Source organism: Xiphophorus couchianus, chromosome 17, assembly GCF_001444195.1.
Source record: "Xiphophorus couchianus chromosome 17, X_couchianus-1.0, whole genome shotgun sequence".
Taxonomy (NCBI): domain Eukaryota; kingdom Metazoa; phylum Chordata; class Actinopteri; order Cyprinodontiformes; family Poeciliidae; genus Xiphophorus; species Xiphophorus couchianus.
The window spans coordinates 10,887,154-10,902,336 of record NC_040244.1 but is presented as its reverse complement, the minus strand read 5'-3'; the positions used below and the strand labels follow the sequence as shown (position 1 = coordinate 10,902,336).

Sequence of the window (15,183 nt, the reverse complement as noted above, 5' to 3'; positions counted from 1 at the left end):
GCTCTCAGACGTTTTATAGCTGCTGGTGCAGAGTCGGTGTGAAAGCAGCTTTTAGGTTTTAATTGGTGTACAGAAGGGCCAACTGTTCTAAAATGAATTTACTAATTAAGAGGAAAAGAAAGAAAGCAGTAGAGATGTATACTCTATGAAAAATGTTGATTAAGTTACTTTTGTCTGGCAGGATTATGACCTAACAGTCTGCTCTCTTATGAAAAACCACCTTCAAAATCTGGAAATCATAAAAGCTTCAGAGAGCAACGACAGAACAAAAAGCTGGAGTTGCAGAAGCAAAAGAAAAAAACACTAAGTAAATATTTTATTCCCTCACCAGGCTCCCCCATTTTAATTTGTTTCTTTCCCCCTCCCCCCGACTGTTATTTGACAAAGAATTCTGATAACATAAAGCAGGACACATTCTGAAACATTCACATTCTTTAATGCAACATTAAAATGTTGCATTACAATGAAAAATCTGACCTACAGTCAGCAACATGCATCAGTATAGAAATATTTTATTAAGATAGCATAATGACACATTGAAACGTGTTACAGAACTCCATGCTTTGGGTTCATTTTTCTACCCGCAAAATCTTCCAATGCGAGATTATGTTGCTTACCAGGGAGAGGAGGCAATTAAAGTGGCCTGTAGTTAGAATGAGACCATAAGGACTAAACAGTTGGGCTGTAAAGCAGGAGGGAAGCCGCGGCGTCAGCAACAACACTGCAACAAAGCTGCAGGCTCGCTGGTGCAGCGCGACATGAGAGAGTGAAATGTGTCCTCCAGGGCAGAGTTAGCTCAGGATTTAATCGTTTCAAGTAAACCAACGGTAGCGTTCACTGGTCCGGGAACGGCCTTCATTAGACAAGTGAGCAGGTCTGGAACCTTTAGCCTGGGGTGCTGCAAGCTCTGTTAAACGTATATCCTTTGCGTTTATTGTGCGTATACAACTAGTCCCAAACTTTGCTCAGTGGCAAGCTTTGTTCAGTTGCACCTATGTCAGAACTGTTACTAGAGCTACGACACAATGCGACACTTTTATAAGTAGCGAAAGTAGAAAAGAAAACAACAAAATAAATTCTGAGCTTCAGAACATTATAGCAGCATTTGCAGCAACACCAAATCACAGAATCTCAAAGTACTGAATCTGTACAAAGTACTAATTCTGTGTAGAATCTTGAGTTTCTACACAGAATTAGCAGAATACATGAACTTCATTGGCAGTGTTATTTTTTTATTTAGTTTATCCTAAGTAGTATTGTTTTCATTTGCAAATCAGATCAAAATGATTTAAGGTTAGCTCTAAAAACATCCTGAAAAGACTGTTCATTAACCTTATCAGTGCAAAATAAATGCTTCCATCTCAGCACCTTTCTAGTGTAGTACAATAAATTAAACTATGACATTTAAAAATGGCAGATCTCTAGTTCTAAGTAGATTCATTGCACTATGGGTACCTTTTCTATCTCCTTGGCTTTGGCTGCGATGGCCATGGTTCGCCTCTCTTCTAGGTTCTCTGTAGACTTTTTGCTGTCTTCAGTGACCGGGGCCACGATTGGTTCCTCCTTTTCTGCCTCTGGAGGATTACTTTCCTCCTGTAGGGAGAGGAGAAGAGAGCTTTATGTGAATCCTGGCTTTAAAGGAAGCTAAGAAACTGAAAAGCAGATTAAGAGCGACTTTGAACCAAAGGAAGACTTGGAATGTGGGTCAGTAACCTGAAGCCCAGCATCAGTGGATCACCATGACCTGACCTACTGTTACTTCTTTTATAGGAAGTCGAAGTAAATGTAGTAAAAAGGTCAAACTTAGCTCTACAGCAGTTTTTCCAACATGAAAAGTCGGAGTCATTATGACAAATGAGTAAGCTCAACTTTGAACTACATCTACAAAGAAAAGCAAAAGGGAACGTTAGGATTCCTGTTGATGTTTTCATTATGTATCAAAGCTAATCTAATAATACTCAAGCGGTTTCTACTCATTGACTTGTCCGGTTTTGGACAGGAACTTCAGAAATTGGGAAGCTTCGCAACAAAATCAAGCCTTCTAAATGAGCAGACTGGAAATTGTGCGTAAATTGGGACGCATTCCTGCTCATTTCCTGATTCTACGAGAGTTTGACGGGCAAGGAGCAGAACTGCCCGACCAGGACTAAAGTTCGCTCATTCATCCAGGGGAAACGGGCAACGGACCAAGTCATCGTTCATTCCTAGAAGTTCGAGTAAAGACATTACAAGCGACGGAGCATCAAGTCCGGCTGCGGTCTAAAAATGAAAAGCACAACTCATAAGGAATCATCCAATTATTCCTTCCTAGTCATTGCCGAGCGTAGCTCCAGGGAGAAGTCCTGCGTACACGCTTGTGCACGTATGAAAGATCACATTTGTCAGGCTCCGGCCTTCTTTGCTCGAGTTAATAATGAAAGCAACCATAACAGAGCCTTATTTTAAGTGGCTGGAAAAAAAAGCTCAACTAGCTTTGCTCTCAAGTCAAAGCTTATTTTTTTCACATATGGGGAATAATGTGAATGTGGTCATTTTTAGAGTATATGTCACGGGCAACAAAAAAACACATAAGAGCAAAAAGACATTTTCATTCCAACATATTTTTAGCTTACTTTTCTAGACAAACATAAATGCCTGCATGGTTTAAAATTGAATTAAGATTTATGTTTCCAATGTTCTAACAGTTTGCATTCATCAGAGATGTACTGTCGCCATTGCCAGGGATTTTCCAAACTCTCCAAGCACTAGTACCGACTGAGAAAGTAGTGCTTTACAATAAGTTGATATTGTAGGAATAATTGCTACAATGCAGAAGCTATTGCTACATATATCAAAAATGAAACAGAAAACGCATATGATACCTCGCAAATGTAGAAACAAACCGTTCCCCAATTTTAACCACCAACTTCCTTCAATTTTCTAGGAGTTTTATGTGAAAGATCAACATGAAGTAGTTGTGAAGTGAAAACAAACAGATAAACTTTTTTTTTTTAAAGTGGCATTTTGTTTTCAGCCCCCTTTACTCAAATACCCTGACATAAAATCCAGCGCAACCTATTAAGCACTGCTTTTCGAAGTCCTGTTAATTTAATCTCAGTAGAAATGGAGACATTCTGTGAAGGCCTCAGAGGCTTTTCAGAAGACATTAGTGAACAAACATTGTCACGAAGAAGAAGAAGAAGAAGAAGAAGAAGAAGAAACACAGCAGACAAATCAGGGATACCGCTGCGGTGAAGTTCAACGCAGGGTTTGGTTATGAAACAATACCCTCGGCTTTGAACATGTCACACAGAATCAATCCATCTCCCAAAAACGGACAGAATATGGCACAACTCTAAACCCACCAAGACGAGGCCGCCCACCTAAACCAGACAAGGGGAGCATAAATCAGAGAAGCAGCAAAGAGGTCGGGAGAAAATGCGGGAGAATTTGGCAATGGAACAAACTAAACGTCCAGAGAAACCATTGTTGGAAAAATAAGCGGTAAGAAATCCTGTTTAGAGTTTGCCGTGGAAAATAGCAGCACTGATCATATTAGAGCACAAACCTTCAGCCTGAACACAGCTTCCCCACCATGAAACATGATGGAATCTGTGGAAATCTCTGAACACGGGTTCAGACTCTCTCTACCTGGTCGGACTCGGCTAGAGATATCTTACAACAAAGAACGAACAAAGATTTCAAAAATGGGCAAAACTGACAGAGTTGCCCTGTAAGACTTGCAGCTTTAATTGCAGAAAAGGTGGTTATACAAATAACTGACTCGGGGCGGCTAAATAGAAACGCACACGGCAGTTCAGTTCTTTATTTCTATTTATTGTTGTGGTTCATTTATTTCATTCACCTTCATATGTCTGCACAGATTTCCATTGGCCTACCCCAAAAAATAGCACTGAAGTTCATTTGTGATTGTGAAATAAAAAAAAAAAAAGTTCAAAGGTTAAGAATTCTTCTGCAAGATGCAAGAATCCAAGTATCTTGTTATTTTACGTGGCCAAATATGAAATGGCAACAAAGAGGATTTTTGTGCAGAGATGAACCTCCTGGTGACCTTTCCTTTGTTCCAAATCCAGCTCTCCACCCATAGACCACCCTGGCTCACAGCCAGAGGTGGAGCTGCTCTATAGTTACCCTCCTCTTCAGTCAGAGATGGCTCCAGAAAGCCTGCCTATGTGTGAGTATGTCGGCGTGTGCGTGGGCGTGTGTGTGTGTAGAACGGCCACAGCAGGCAGTGACCCAGTCTATTAGAACAAGCTTTACTGAATGTGCACAGCAAAAGGCTTTCATCTCGGCCAAGGTTATGGGCATGTGCCCCAGGAACAGATCAAACCCAGCAGAACGGCGTGTATGTGTGTGTGTGTGTGTGTGTGTGTGTGTGTGTGTGTGTGTGTGTGGAGAGGTGGGACAGTAACAAACTTTTATCACAGCATTGATTGAATGAGAAATGCGTCAGACAGAGGCATGTTTGTATTTTGCAACAACTCGTTTGTTACCCAACTGTTTGTGCTTTTTCTTTTATACTTCCAACTAAATATATTCTTGCAAAATGCACACAGTCCTCTCAGTTTTTAAAACTCTCTCTCTTTGTCCCAAAAATGAAAAAGCAGCTTTTGATTGTGGCTGTGGTAGACCAGACCTCTCCTGAACTGGTTCACTGAAACCACAACACCATTGTGACCATAATATAGCCGTTTCATTGGATTTTTGATTAAAGTAAACTCACCACAGACTTGTAAAATGCTACAAGTCAACTGCTCTCAGCTTCACTTTAGAGAAATGAGGTCGGCGCTACAAAAGCAGTTTGGGATAACGTTTTCAGAACGTCAAAATGAAATTAAATGACTAAAGGCCAACCAGTATGGGTCCCCATTGCAGATGTGTGTGTTTTTTTAACCTATGGAATGATTCTTTTTGTTTTCTTCTACCGTACATGGAATATTGTTTAATTGAGATGTTTGAAAAATTTGTAATTCTGTTAATCTAGTGATGCAGACATTTAAACCATCTACATGTTGTTCATAACCCATTAACAATACTCTGTTAGAGTCAACGTAGTTGGGAACGCTGAAAAAATGCACTTCTTTTTGAGATGAAGCACAATTACACAAAAGTTTTCCTCTTTGAATAATTGCATTTCATTTTAGAACAGTATTTATTTTTTTTTAAGTGTTTCGCTAAAATTTCCACTACAAAAACTACAAGGAGAAGATCAGGGTGGGATGCAAACAGTAAATGGAATAGTTTGAGAGCTTTTGCGGATAAAATTCTTTCACATATCGCTATCTGTCAACAGATTTTCCCACTTGAGCTGTTCATCTCTGCAGTTTTAAACATGAACTTCTTGGCTGCTTTTCTGAATCATGTTCTCATTGACTTGTCAGTGTAGGTTTGCAGTTGTGCTGTACCATTTTCATTTTGGGATAACGAGAGATTTTACAATGTCTACAACTTGAGATAATGTTGTAGAATTTAACCTTGCTTTAACCTTCACTGGTTTCTCTGACCCATGATGCCGTTAGTTCACTAATGTTCTCCAACAAGCCTCCGAAACCCTGTAAAGAACTGGATCTGCAGAGATTAAATTATACTGAAGCTTATAGTTGCTAATTTTATTTAGTGGTATGCAAGTAAAGTGGGCTTAACATAAATGCACATCACACTTTCATCATATGCCAATTTCTGTTCGTCAACCAGACAATTTCAGCAAAAGCTACTTCTGAAAATACTTGTACAAGTATTTTAATTTCTTTCTAATTTGGTTAAAAATAAAAGTCAAGTACTCCTAAAAAAAAAACAGAAGACCAATATTGATTCACAGAATAACATTTTGGTAGCAAAAAACGTTCAATTATAACACTGAACAACCTATGTAACTTACAGGAATAAACACTGAAGTGATTAACAAGCAAATCTTTCAGAGCATTTACATTTTTGCTCAAGATCTGAATGAGGCGTAAAATACAGAAGCCTCTCAAATTCAAGTCCGAACGCTGCTTGCGAGACTTGTGTTGCACATCGACGTCTCAAAAAAAAAATTAAACGTCCAACAGACACTTCTTGATCTGAATAAGGAAACGATTGTTCAGTGTAAACAGCATAAACACATCTTAATGAGTTCTGTTGGGACTCCGCTGTCTTTGCGGTCAAGATCATGTGATAAAGTTATGACTCGGGCTACTGACTTAACCCCTTGCTTCTGGGTGGCCTCTGCTGCGCGCACACACACACACACACACACACACACACTCACACACACACACACAGATCCCTAATCACAATCACATCTGATCTTATTTACCCTCCTCTGCACAGCTCAAGATGGATGACATGAGAAAAACAAACTACTATTTACAATTTGGGCAGGAGCTGTACACTAAAAGTAGTTTTTAAAAACTTGGTCAACACTTGAGCCACTTTCCTTTACCATTATCAGCCCATCTGACTGAAGTCTGCTTATACCACAGATAAACAGTGCAGGCCTGATGGCTTTTTATGCTGCGGCTGAACGCTGCTTTAAAAGCCATTAGCATGCTTCGGTGGGACTGAACGCTTACAGCGAGGATGGGATTTAAGAAGTTCCAGATGCACCCTGCTGGAAGGCGTCGAAGGCAGAGAGCAGGGCGACCGAGTAATAAAGTTGTTTTGCATGAGCAAATTTAAGCCCAAGTTGGTTGTTTGTTAAAAACACAAAGGGTTCTTATGCTCTTATGCTCGAAATATCCTTAAATTTAAGCAGACGATTCTTTGTGGCTCACCTTGTTTGATGTCGCACTCTGTGGGGAGCCTTCTCGTGACAAGCCAGGAATTTTGTCTGTAATTTTAGGAAAACAAAGAAGAAAGAGAACAAAGGGCTGATACACTAAGCTTTAAAACGGCAGCAAACATGAAACATTATCCACCAGAAAAAGGAGATTCAGGAAAGGAGTTGAAAAAAAGTGATGAGAAGCTGGGATTCTACGACAGAACTGGAGAACAAGAAAAAAAGCGTGTAGCTTTAGTAGCTAAAACACAGCAACGCGTTAAGTGTGGTCACCAGTCGAGCTCTTTAAATATGGTTTTTCTTTCTTTTCTCCCATTTAAATCGTTTAAGTTTTCTGGGTCAATTAAAAAACTAAGGTAAACCCTAGGCGCCCAGAAAAGAAACATAAAAATACGCCAGTGGAAACACCGGCTTCAGAAATATCCATCAGGCACTCTTCACCCTCTTCCCACTACTTCCCCTGAGCGTGAGCTGGTGGCATCTTTACGAGCCCTTATAGACGGGAGGACAGAAACGAGGAGAGGGGCTTCCTGCAGGACACGTTAGAAACTCTGTCAACTCAAGTTACTCGGACTTAACCGTTTTGTTTTCCATTCATTTGTACTGGAAACCTCATTTTTACTTTTTAGAATTAGTACGACTGATTGGAGAAATATTGTGGGACGAAAAGAAATGTGTATTTTATTTTATTTATGCTTTCTTTCCAACAAGTCCTTTTGCAAGAATAGTTGCATTCTTTCAGAGTTTTTGCCCCTTTTTGTAGAGGATAAGAAACATATGATGGACAATGTTCTGGTCAGTGGAATTTGAACTGTGTGACATGCATTTAAAACCATGTGTGGTGGAAACCCAACGATGCAACGCACCTCGAACACAGTAGCTGTGAAACAAGGTGGTGGCAGCATTGAGATGTGGTGATGCTTCTCGGGTCAGTGAAGCTTGAACTAGGATGGAGTAAAGTACAGGGCAATCATAGGGGACTTTGTGTTTGTCTAGCGCAAAAAGAATCCCAATGAGATATCCTGGGATTTGTGTATCTGTAAAATAAAACGTGGAGAAGTTCCGAGGTTCAAAAATACTATTGCAAGGCACTGGAGCCATATCCTCCAACCCCAAACAATAAAGAGTTGAGAAAGCAGAATTAAACTGCTAAACTGGGATTTCTTGCATTTGCATTTTACATCAGTAATACTTTTAATAAAAGTCCAGGTCAAGTTGGTCACCAACAACTAGACTGAACTTCACTTACCAATAATCTTGGACTCAGTAAAAGTTTCTTCATACCCTGCAGGAAGACCAAACCGTAAAATCACTAAGCCGAGAACGATACTTGGGGCACCCAACATAAAAAAACCACAAAACTATGACCCGGTCCCTTTAATGGAAGATTTAGTCACGTTTCTCCGCCTTAAGGCCATTTTATCATGCACCCCCTACCAGTTAAATCATTACCAAAACACACCATTATTGTTCTGCAATGTAAAGAAAGCACCTATACTAATCAAATACTTATTTTACAGGAGAAAAGCTCAAGGTGAGATGGAAAGCACAGGATAGCACCAGCTCTCAGAGTAAATTGGAAAGTTAAAGGTTTGAAGGCAACAAAAAAAAAGAAATAAATCATGCAGCACATAAAGAGATACATTAGCACTTTCATGTCTTTACATTAGATCTGTCAGTGGGTAAAATGTGAGAATTTTGTCAAAAAAGAAAATATAAAAAATCTAAGTCTACTATAATTAAAACTATTGTAACAGCGACAGTCAATGAGTAGGAACAATGAAATGTGCTAATGCAGTGGTTCTCAAATGGGGGTACGTGTACCCCTGGGGGTACGTGGAGGTACTGCAGGGGGTACGTGAAGCTTTTCAAAATATCTTTAAAAAATCAGTAGGCTCCTCATAATAAGTCTTGGGAAAAATTATTTTGTAAAAAGTTTGATAAAATATAAATGTGTGTTCATGCACTGAATTTTATATTCAGTATTTAGTTTCAATATCCTTTAAAATAAAACGGTTTGACTGGTTTTATACCTTCCTGGTGGTCACCGTCTTCTGTTTTTCTTTTTTGTTCAACCATGCAATGTTTGCAATATGGATGTATTTGTCAGGTTCACTGATATAAGTTGTTTGGCTTTAATAAATCAGACAGTGATTTTACAGCACTGTACCTCTTTTTAATTCCAAAACTGTTTTGCCCGTGTCAGGGGGTACTTGACTAAAAATATATTTTTAAGGGGGTACATCACTGAAAAAAGTTTGAGAACCACTGTGCTAATGTACCTCACAACAACAAGATGAGGTGACTTCCTTGTTCTAATTAATGATTACCCCCACTAGGTTATTGTATATTTAAAACTCATGAGATAACTTGCTTAAGACCTGGGTGAAAAATAGACTAGAGTGAAAAACAGCTGAAGTTTCTGGGCTGGCATCTGAATTTTAATGTTTACAGTAAATGTCCTGATTCCAGAAAGTCTTTTAATCCTTTTATCTTTGCTGCAATCCTCGTCATGTTTTGTGCACGATAAGGATGCAAAAAATGGACATCACCCAGGTCCAAGCTCGCTCACGTGAGTTGGTGTACAGACCCAAAATGTCATGTCTGCTCTGAGGAAAGAGCGCCCCCCACAGGTGCTCAGAAACACCTGTGTGACTCTCTGGACCGTCCAAATCTGGAAAAGCCAATCAGCCAGATTGTCAGTCAAAGAGACAGAATGAGGTAAGGCAAACAAAAGAAATGGAAAACAATGGATGCACATCTTTTGACAAAACGTTTGTTTTTGTTTTGTTTCTGTTGAACGATGCCTACATGCATTCAATCTTTCTGAAAAAGTAATTTAATCTCTAATGAAAAATGCTTGACATGCTTATGTTGAATGGATTTTTTGCAGGACTTGGTCCAATAACTAAATATTTAGTAGCTTGAAGTCCAGAGAACAAAACATCACAGCAAAGTAATAAATTACTGGGAAGTAGAAAGGAAATCTCAGTTTTCAATACATTTACGAAGAAATTGAAATAAAATCTGAAAACAATGTTGAATTTTCTTTACTTTTCACAGTAAGAAACTACTTAAGTTTTGGTTCATCACAAAATACCCCCAACAAACTGTTGTTGTAAAATATTAAAATGTTCCAAGATTTATTAATATCTTGAAAAGAATGTTAAATGGCTCATCAAGCTATTTATAACCCCGATTTCAAAAAGCTTTAAAATATAAAAAAATGATGCATGTTTTGTACATACTCTTGCCTTGCTGTGTGGAAAAAGGCAGGTTCTTTGCCCTGTCTGGCGAGTAGCCTCTGCTGCTCACGCTGGAGCCAGAGCGACTGTGAGGGGAGCGGGCCACCTCGCGGCGGACAGGGGAGCGTTCTCTTAGGGGAGGAAACAGGGCCGCCTTCCTCCTGTAAGGATCCCTTTCCTCCCTGGAAAGATGAGAGACATGAATTGGTCTCATATTTGTCGTATTCCAACATTTCAAGTGGAAACTGGAAAATTGTTCTCATTTGATGTCAGATCCAGTAATTTGCCACAATTTCTGTTCGCGGTTCCATTTATTCTAAAATGCAGTGCAAAGTCGCCATCTAGCGTTCACTATGATGTACTGAACTTCATTTTGGATGAAAATATTGAATTATCTATCCTATATGTTGCATCTTCAGACTCTAATGACTTTCTAACATTAGCTTGAGACAGTGCTAAGAAACGGATTCCCAGGCCGGTGATCAGCAAGTCCTTTTCATACCCTCTGTCCAGGTTGCGGATGGCTTGCACTAATGTGTCTTCCCCGCTTTCTGGCAGTGATCTGGCAGCTGGATAAACGCCCTGGCTTCTCACACTGGGAGGTGGAGGTGCACGAGCACTGAGGGGAGAAAAAATTTAATTACATGAATGAATAAAAACACTGATAAATGGTTGCAAAACTCTAAGATGATTTTTGAAATGAAATATACAAAACAAGTCTGGATTTATAGAAGCATGTTTTCTCAGCCTTTGCTGTCCTTGTTCTTGTTTTAAATAGTCAATTTTACTGAATATTAGTAAATGATTTGCGGCAGCATTAAAATTGTATGCAGTTTGAGGAACAACTCAAACAGTTTTTCTGCATTGGCAGTTCATTCACTTGTACTTTTTTTTAATCTTTTCTGTTATTACAAAGTATATATATATATATATATATATATATATATTTAATTAAAAATATAATAGAAGCTGTTGTGGTTAAAAACTAAGGGAAGAAAATACAAATAACTTATTTATAGAAAAGTGCTGAAGGCTGAAAGGAATGTTTGGGGTTCTCTCCTGTTCCTGTTGCCCTTAGCAACTTGATCTTGGATAAATTGAAGATCAGTTGAAGGACTTTTAGTTTCTTTAACACCAAACTAAAGTTACCTAAATCATATGACCATTATGTGAGGCAATGTGTAATAATGGATGATCAATGAAATATTAAAGCATTGGTATTCATGACTAACTCATCATTGTGGTGCAGAAATGAGGTTTTTAGATGGAAAATTGACTAAATGTGTTCACCGTGTCATTTTGTGCAATACTCCAAGAAATACAAAAAAGGCAGGGTAGTGCATGAAATCTTAGCAAACAACCTTAGACTTTAGCAAAAAGACAAAAAGAGAAATAATTACCCAAACTCCAAGGATCGTCCCGCATGAGGGTCTTCTCTCGGTACTCTGTAGGGAAAGTCTTCCTACAATTTTTTTTTTTTTTGTGAAAAATACAAATAACGAAAAAGAAAATGCAGTAGATTAAGGTCTTCTTTGTATGCAATTTAACTTTCATCAATACTTGAAGGGTAGAACGATTGCACATAAAGAACGTCAACTTCAATAATGTGACATTTTATCAAAGCAAACATGATAAATGTATGCAAAAAAGAACTAACAAAGGGATCGTTTTATATATACCCTTCGTGCTGGTGGGATTGCTCTGCGCTCAGGAAAGTGGTGGCCCTCCACTTGGTAGCCCCTCTGATCGTCATGGAAACCTCGAGGGCCGCCTCCATTCGGGTAAAAACGGGGACCTCCTTCGTATTCATACCCGCCTCGACCGTACTCATCCTCCGGTCTGCCAAACGGGCCTCTCCTCTCGACGGCTCCGGCTGCCCTTGGATACGGACCCTACGCAGAAGCGTGGAAAGTAAGAATTCTTGGGAGGAAAAAAAAAAAAAAGTACATCTTTTGTTGTCTAAAACATGGTTTTGTTGGAATAAACAAAGCTTGCAACTTGTGCTCCGAATGACAAGGGCAAAAAATAAAACAAAGTAAGCCTCTACACACTTACTGGCCTTTCTTGCATAAAGCGGTCTTCATACACCTCCCGTATACTTCTGTCTCTTCTGTATGTCACTGTGAAAGAACAATAATATAAAGACATCGCATCATTTCAGAAGGGAAACTTGCATTATATACATGTGCAACAGAGTGAAATATGTCAGGCTTTTAATTCTTGTAATTTTGATGATGATGGCTTAGAGATAATGAAAATAATAATAAATCAGCAGCTCCGAAAATTAGGACATCACTTAAGACAAGCGAAAAATGATCATTTACTGCATCAGTGGCGAGGTGATCAGCCTGTGGTTCTGCTGAAGTGTCACAGGAGCCCAGGTTGCTTTGAAATCATCCTTCAGATCATTTGCCTTGTTGACTTGATGCCTCTTATATTCCTCTTGAAGATACCTCAAACTATGAGGTTCAGGTCAGACCAGCTTCAGGTGCCATTCCCTACCACTGCCGGTAGGGAATTGCAAGTCAGTATCTCCATGGAGCTGGCCAACCCTAGAAACATTAACACTACTTGGTAATTGACTGCATTGACTGGACTTTAGAAAACAGGGGACTAACACCAGCAGACTGAATGGCAACTCCAATAACCGACTGTGGAAACCCCACTCTGGATTTCAAGCAATGTGGATTCTCTGTCTACTTGTTCTCCAGACTCTGAGACTTTGATTTGCAAGTTAAATGCTGATTTATTTTAACCCCATTTTGAACCACTGAGCAATTCAGTTCTTTATTTTCAAATCCCAGTTAACATGCTTCATATCTGGTTTAGATGATACTTCACACAAAGAAAGTGAGCTTTCATCTATGTGTAGTGGCTCTTGATGTGCCGACTCCAGCCTAAGTTCACGCCTTCTGAAGCTCCACAAACACTAGAATGAATTTTGCTTGACCATCATCTCCACTCTTTCCTTCCACTCAACTTTCTATGAATATACTTGGATACAGCACTCTGAACAACCAACTTCTTTAGCTATGACTTTTTGTGGCTTACTCTCCTTGTAGATGGTGCCACAGACCATCTTCTGGATACCTGTCAAGTCAGCACTCTCCCTCATGTTTGTGTAGCCTCCTAACCCACACTGAGACCATCAGAAAACGTTTGCAGGCATTTTGAGTAAATTAGATTAGGATATGAGATGAGTTTCTAATATAGAGTCGACAAATGATTCATTTTAAATAGACTTTAAAACACTTTTGTTACTTTATAAATCGCTAAAAGGCTTAGCGCCACAGTGCATTCAAGATTTGCTCTTGCTATATCAACCTTCCAGACCACCAGGGTCTTCTGGTTCTGGACTGCTCTGCATCTCCAGAACCAGAACCAAACACGGAGAAGCAGCATTCAGATTGTAAGCACCACAAATCTGGAACAAGCTTCCAGAAAACTGCAAAACAACTCTCACATCTCATGTGATGAAGGTCATGGAGAGACTGGTCCTGGCCCAGCTGAGGCCTCGGGTGAGTACGTTTCTAGACCCCCTGCAATTTGCCTACCAGCCCCACTTAGGAGTTGACAATGCCGTCATCTTCCTGCTGCAACGAGCACTGTCGCACCTGGATGGTGGAGGAGACACTGCGAGAATCACATTCTTTGATTTCTCCAGGGCCTTCAACACCATCCAGCCTCTGCTGCTGGGTGAGAAGCTGCGGAGGATGGGTGTCAACGACTCAGTGATCTCCTGGGTGACTGACTACTTGACAGGCAGGCCACAGTTTGCCCGTCTGGGCAGTGTCCTGTCTGATGTGGTGGTCAGTGACGTAGGAGCTCCACAGGGAACTGTGCTTTCTCCCTTTCTCTACACCCTGTACACCACTGATTTCCAGTACAACTCTGAGTCATGTCACCTACAGAAGTTTTCTGATGACTCAGCGGTTGTCGGGTGTATAGGGGATGGAGGGGAGGGGGAGTACAGGACACTGGTGGACGGCTTTGTGGAGTGGTCTGACCAGAATCACCTGAGGCTCAACATTAGTAAGACCAGAGAGATGGTGATTGACTTCAGGAAGAAGAAGATACATTCACGGCCACTGAAGATCAAAGGGGAAGTGGTGGAGGAGGTGGAGGATTACAAATACCTGGGAGTTGTAATCGGCAACAGACTGGACTGGGCATCTAACACTGACGCTGTGTGCAGGAAGGGGATGAGCAGACTCTATTTTTTAAGGAAGCTGAGATCCTTCAATGTGTGCAGCAAGATGTTGGAGACCTTCTATCACAGTGTTGTTGCCGGTGCCATCTTCTTTGCTGCTGTGTGTTCGGGAAGCAGCATCAGAGCCGGCGACTCTAATAGACTGGACTAAATCATCAGGAAAGCTGGCTCTGTACTGGGACTAAGGCTGGAGTCCCTGGAAACTGTGGTGGAGAGGAGGACACTGAAGAAGGTTCTGTCTATTATGGACAATAAACAGCACCCTCTCCACCACATAGTGGACAGACAGCGGAGCACCTTCTCACATAGGCTGCTCCAGCTCCGCTGTCGTAGGGACAGATACAGGAAATCCTTCCTGCCACATGGCATCTCACTGTACAATAAAAGCTAAATCATTGTTCTGCACTAATCAGTCCAATTTTTTCCTATTTTATTGTGTCTTGTCTCTATGCTGTAACTGCAAAGTAATTTCCCTGCTGGGGTGAATAAAGTACTTCTATTCTATTCTATTCTATAAACTGAGGTTCCTTTAAATCGAGCCTAAAAACCCACTTGTTTAAAGTTGCTTTTGAACCATAATAAACAAAGCACTGACCAACATATTTGATTTGTATCATTTTGGTGATGGCACGCATCAAAATGCAATGTTTGTTCAATTGTTGACGGCATGGTGTTTTCTTGATCACTTCCTGTTTTTTGCATGCAAAGCACCTTGAACCGCACTGCTGCTGAAAATAATCTGAAAACAAACTTGATCGATTGATTTAACTTCTCCACAATATTCTAATCTTCCAACATAACATTTACTTTCACTATCAGTTTGCCATAATCATCAAAAGTACAATGTGTATTCAATCCATATAACTTATGAGCTATACTTTCTGAATGATGTGACAAAATACAGAACTTTATTACAACACCACCATCTATAGTTGGTACTGTTACCAGATTCCCTAGCCTGCTCCACA

The 15,183-nt window shown here is 40.1% G+C and overlaps 1 protein-coding gene across 8 annotated transcripts in view; it reads right to left on the bottom strand.

Annotated features, from left to right (window-relative positions):
* Positions 1-15,183, bottom strand: part of pphln1 (periphilin 1) — a 73,939-nt gene that overhangs the window by 4,755 nt on the left and 54,001 nt on the right. For 2 of the 8 annotated variants that reach the window (XM_028043962.1, XM_028043961.1), the window contains exons 3-12: positions 12,061-12,125; positions 11,685-11,897; positions 11,406-11,467; positions 10,508-10,624; positions 10,009-10,187; positions 9,351-9,434; positions 8,010-8,045; positions 7,627-7,704; positions 6,756-6,811; positions 1,456-1,593 (exon numbers count right to left, since the gene is read on the bottom strand). In XM_028043962.1, the coding sequence (XP_027899763.1) occupies positions 1,456-1,593; positions 6,756-6,811; positions 7,627-7,704; positions 8,010-8,045; positions 9,351-9,434; positions 10,009-10,187; positions 10,508-10,624; positions 11,406-11,467; positions 11,685-11,897; positions 12,061-12,125 (1,028 nt within the window). The remainder of the gene's footprint in view (positions 1-1,455; positions 1,594-6,755; positions 6,812-7,626; positions 7,705-8,009; positions 8,046-9,350; positions 9,435-10,008; positions 10,188-10,507; positions 10,625-11,405; positions 11,468-11,684; positions 11,898-12,060; positions 12,126-15,183) is intronic. The other 6 variants (XM_028043963.1, XM_028043965.1, XM_028043966.1 and 3 more) reach the window with 6 other exon arrangements.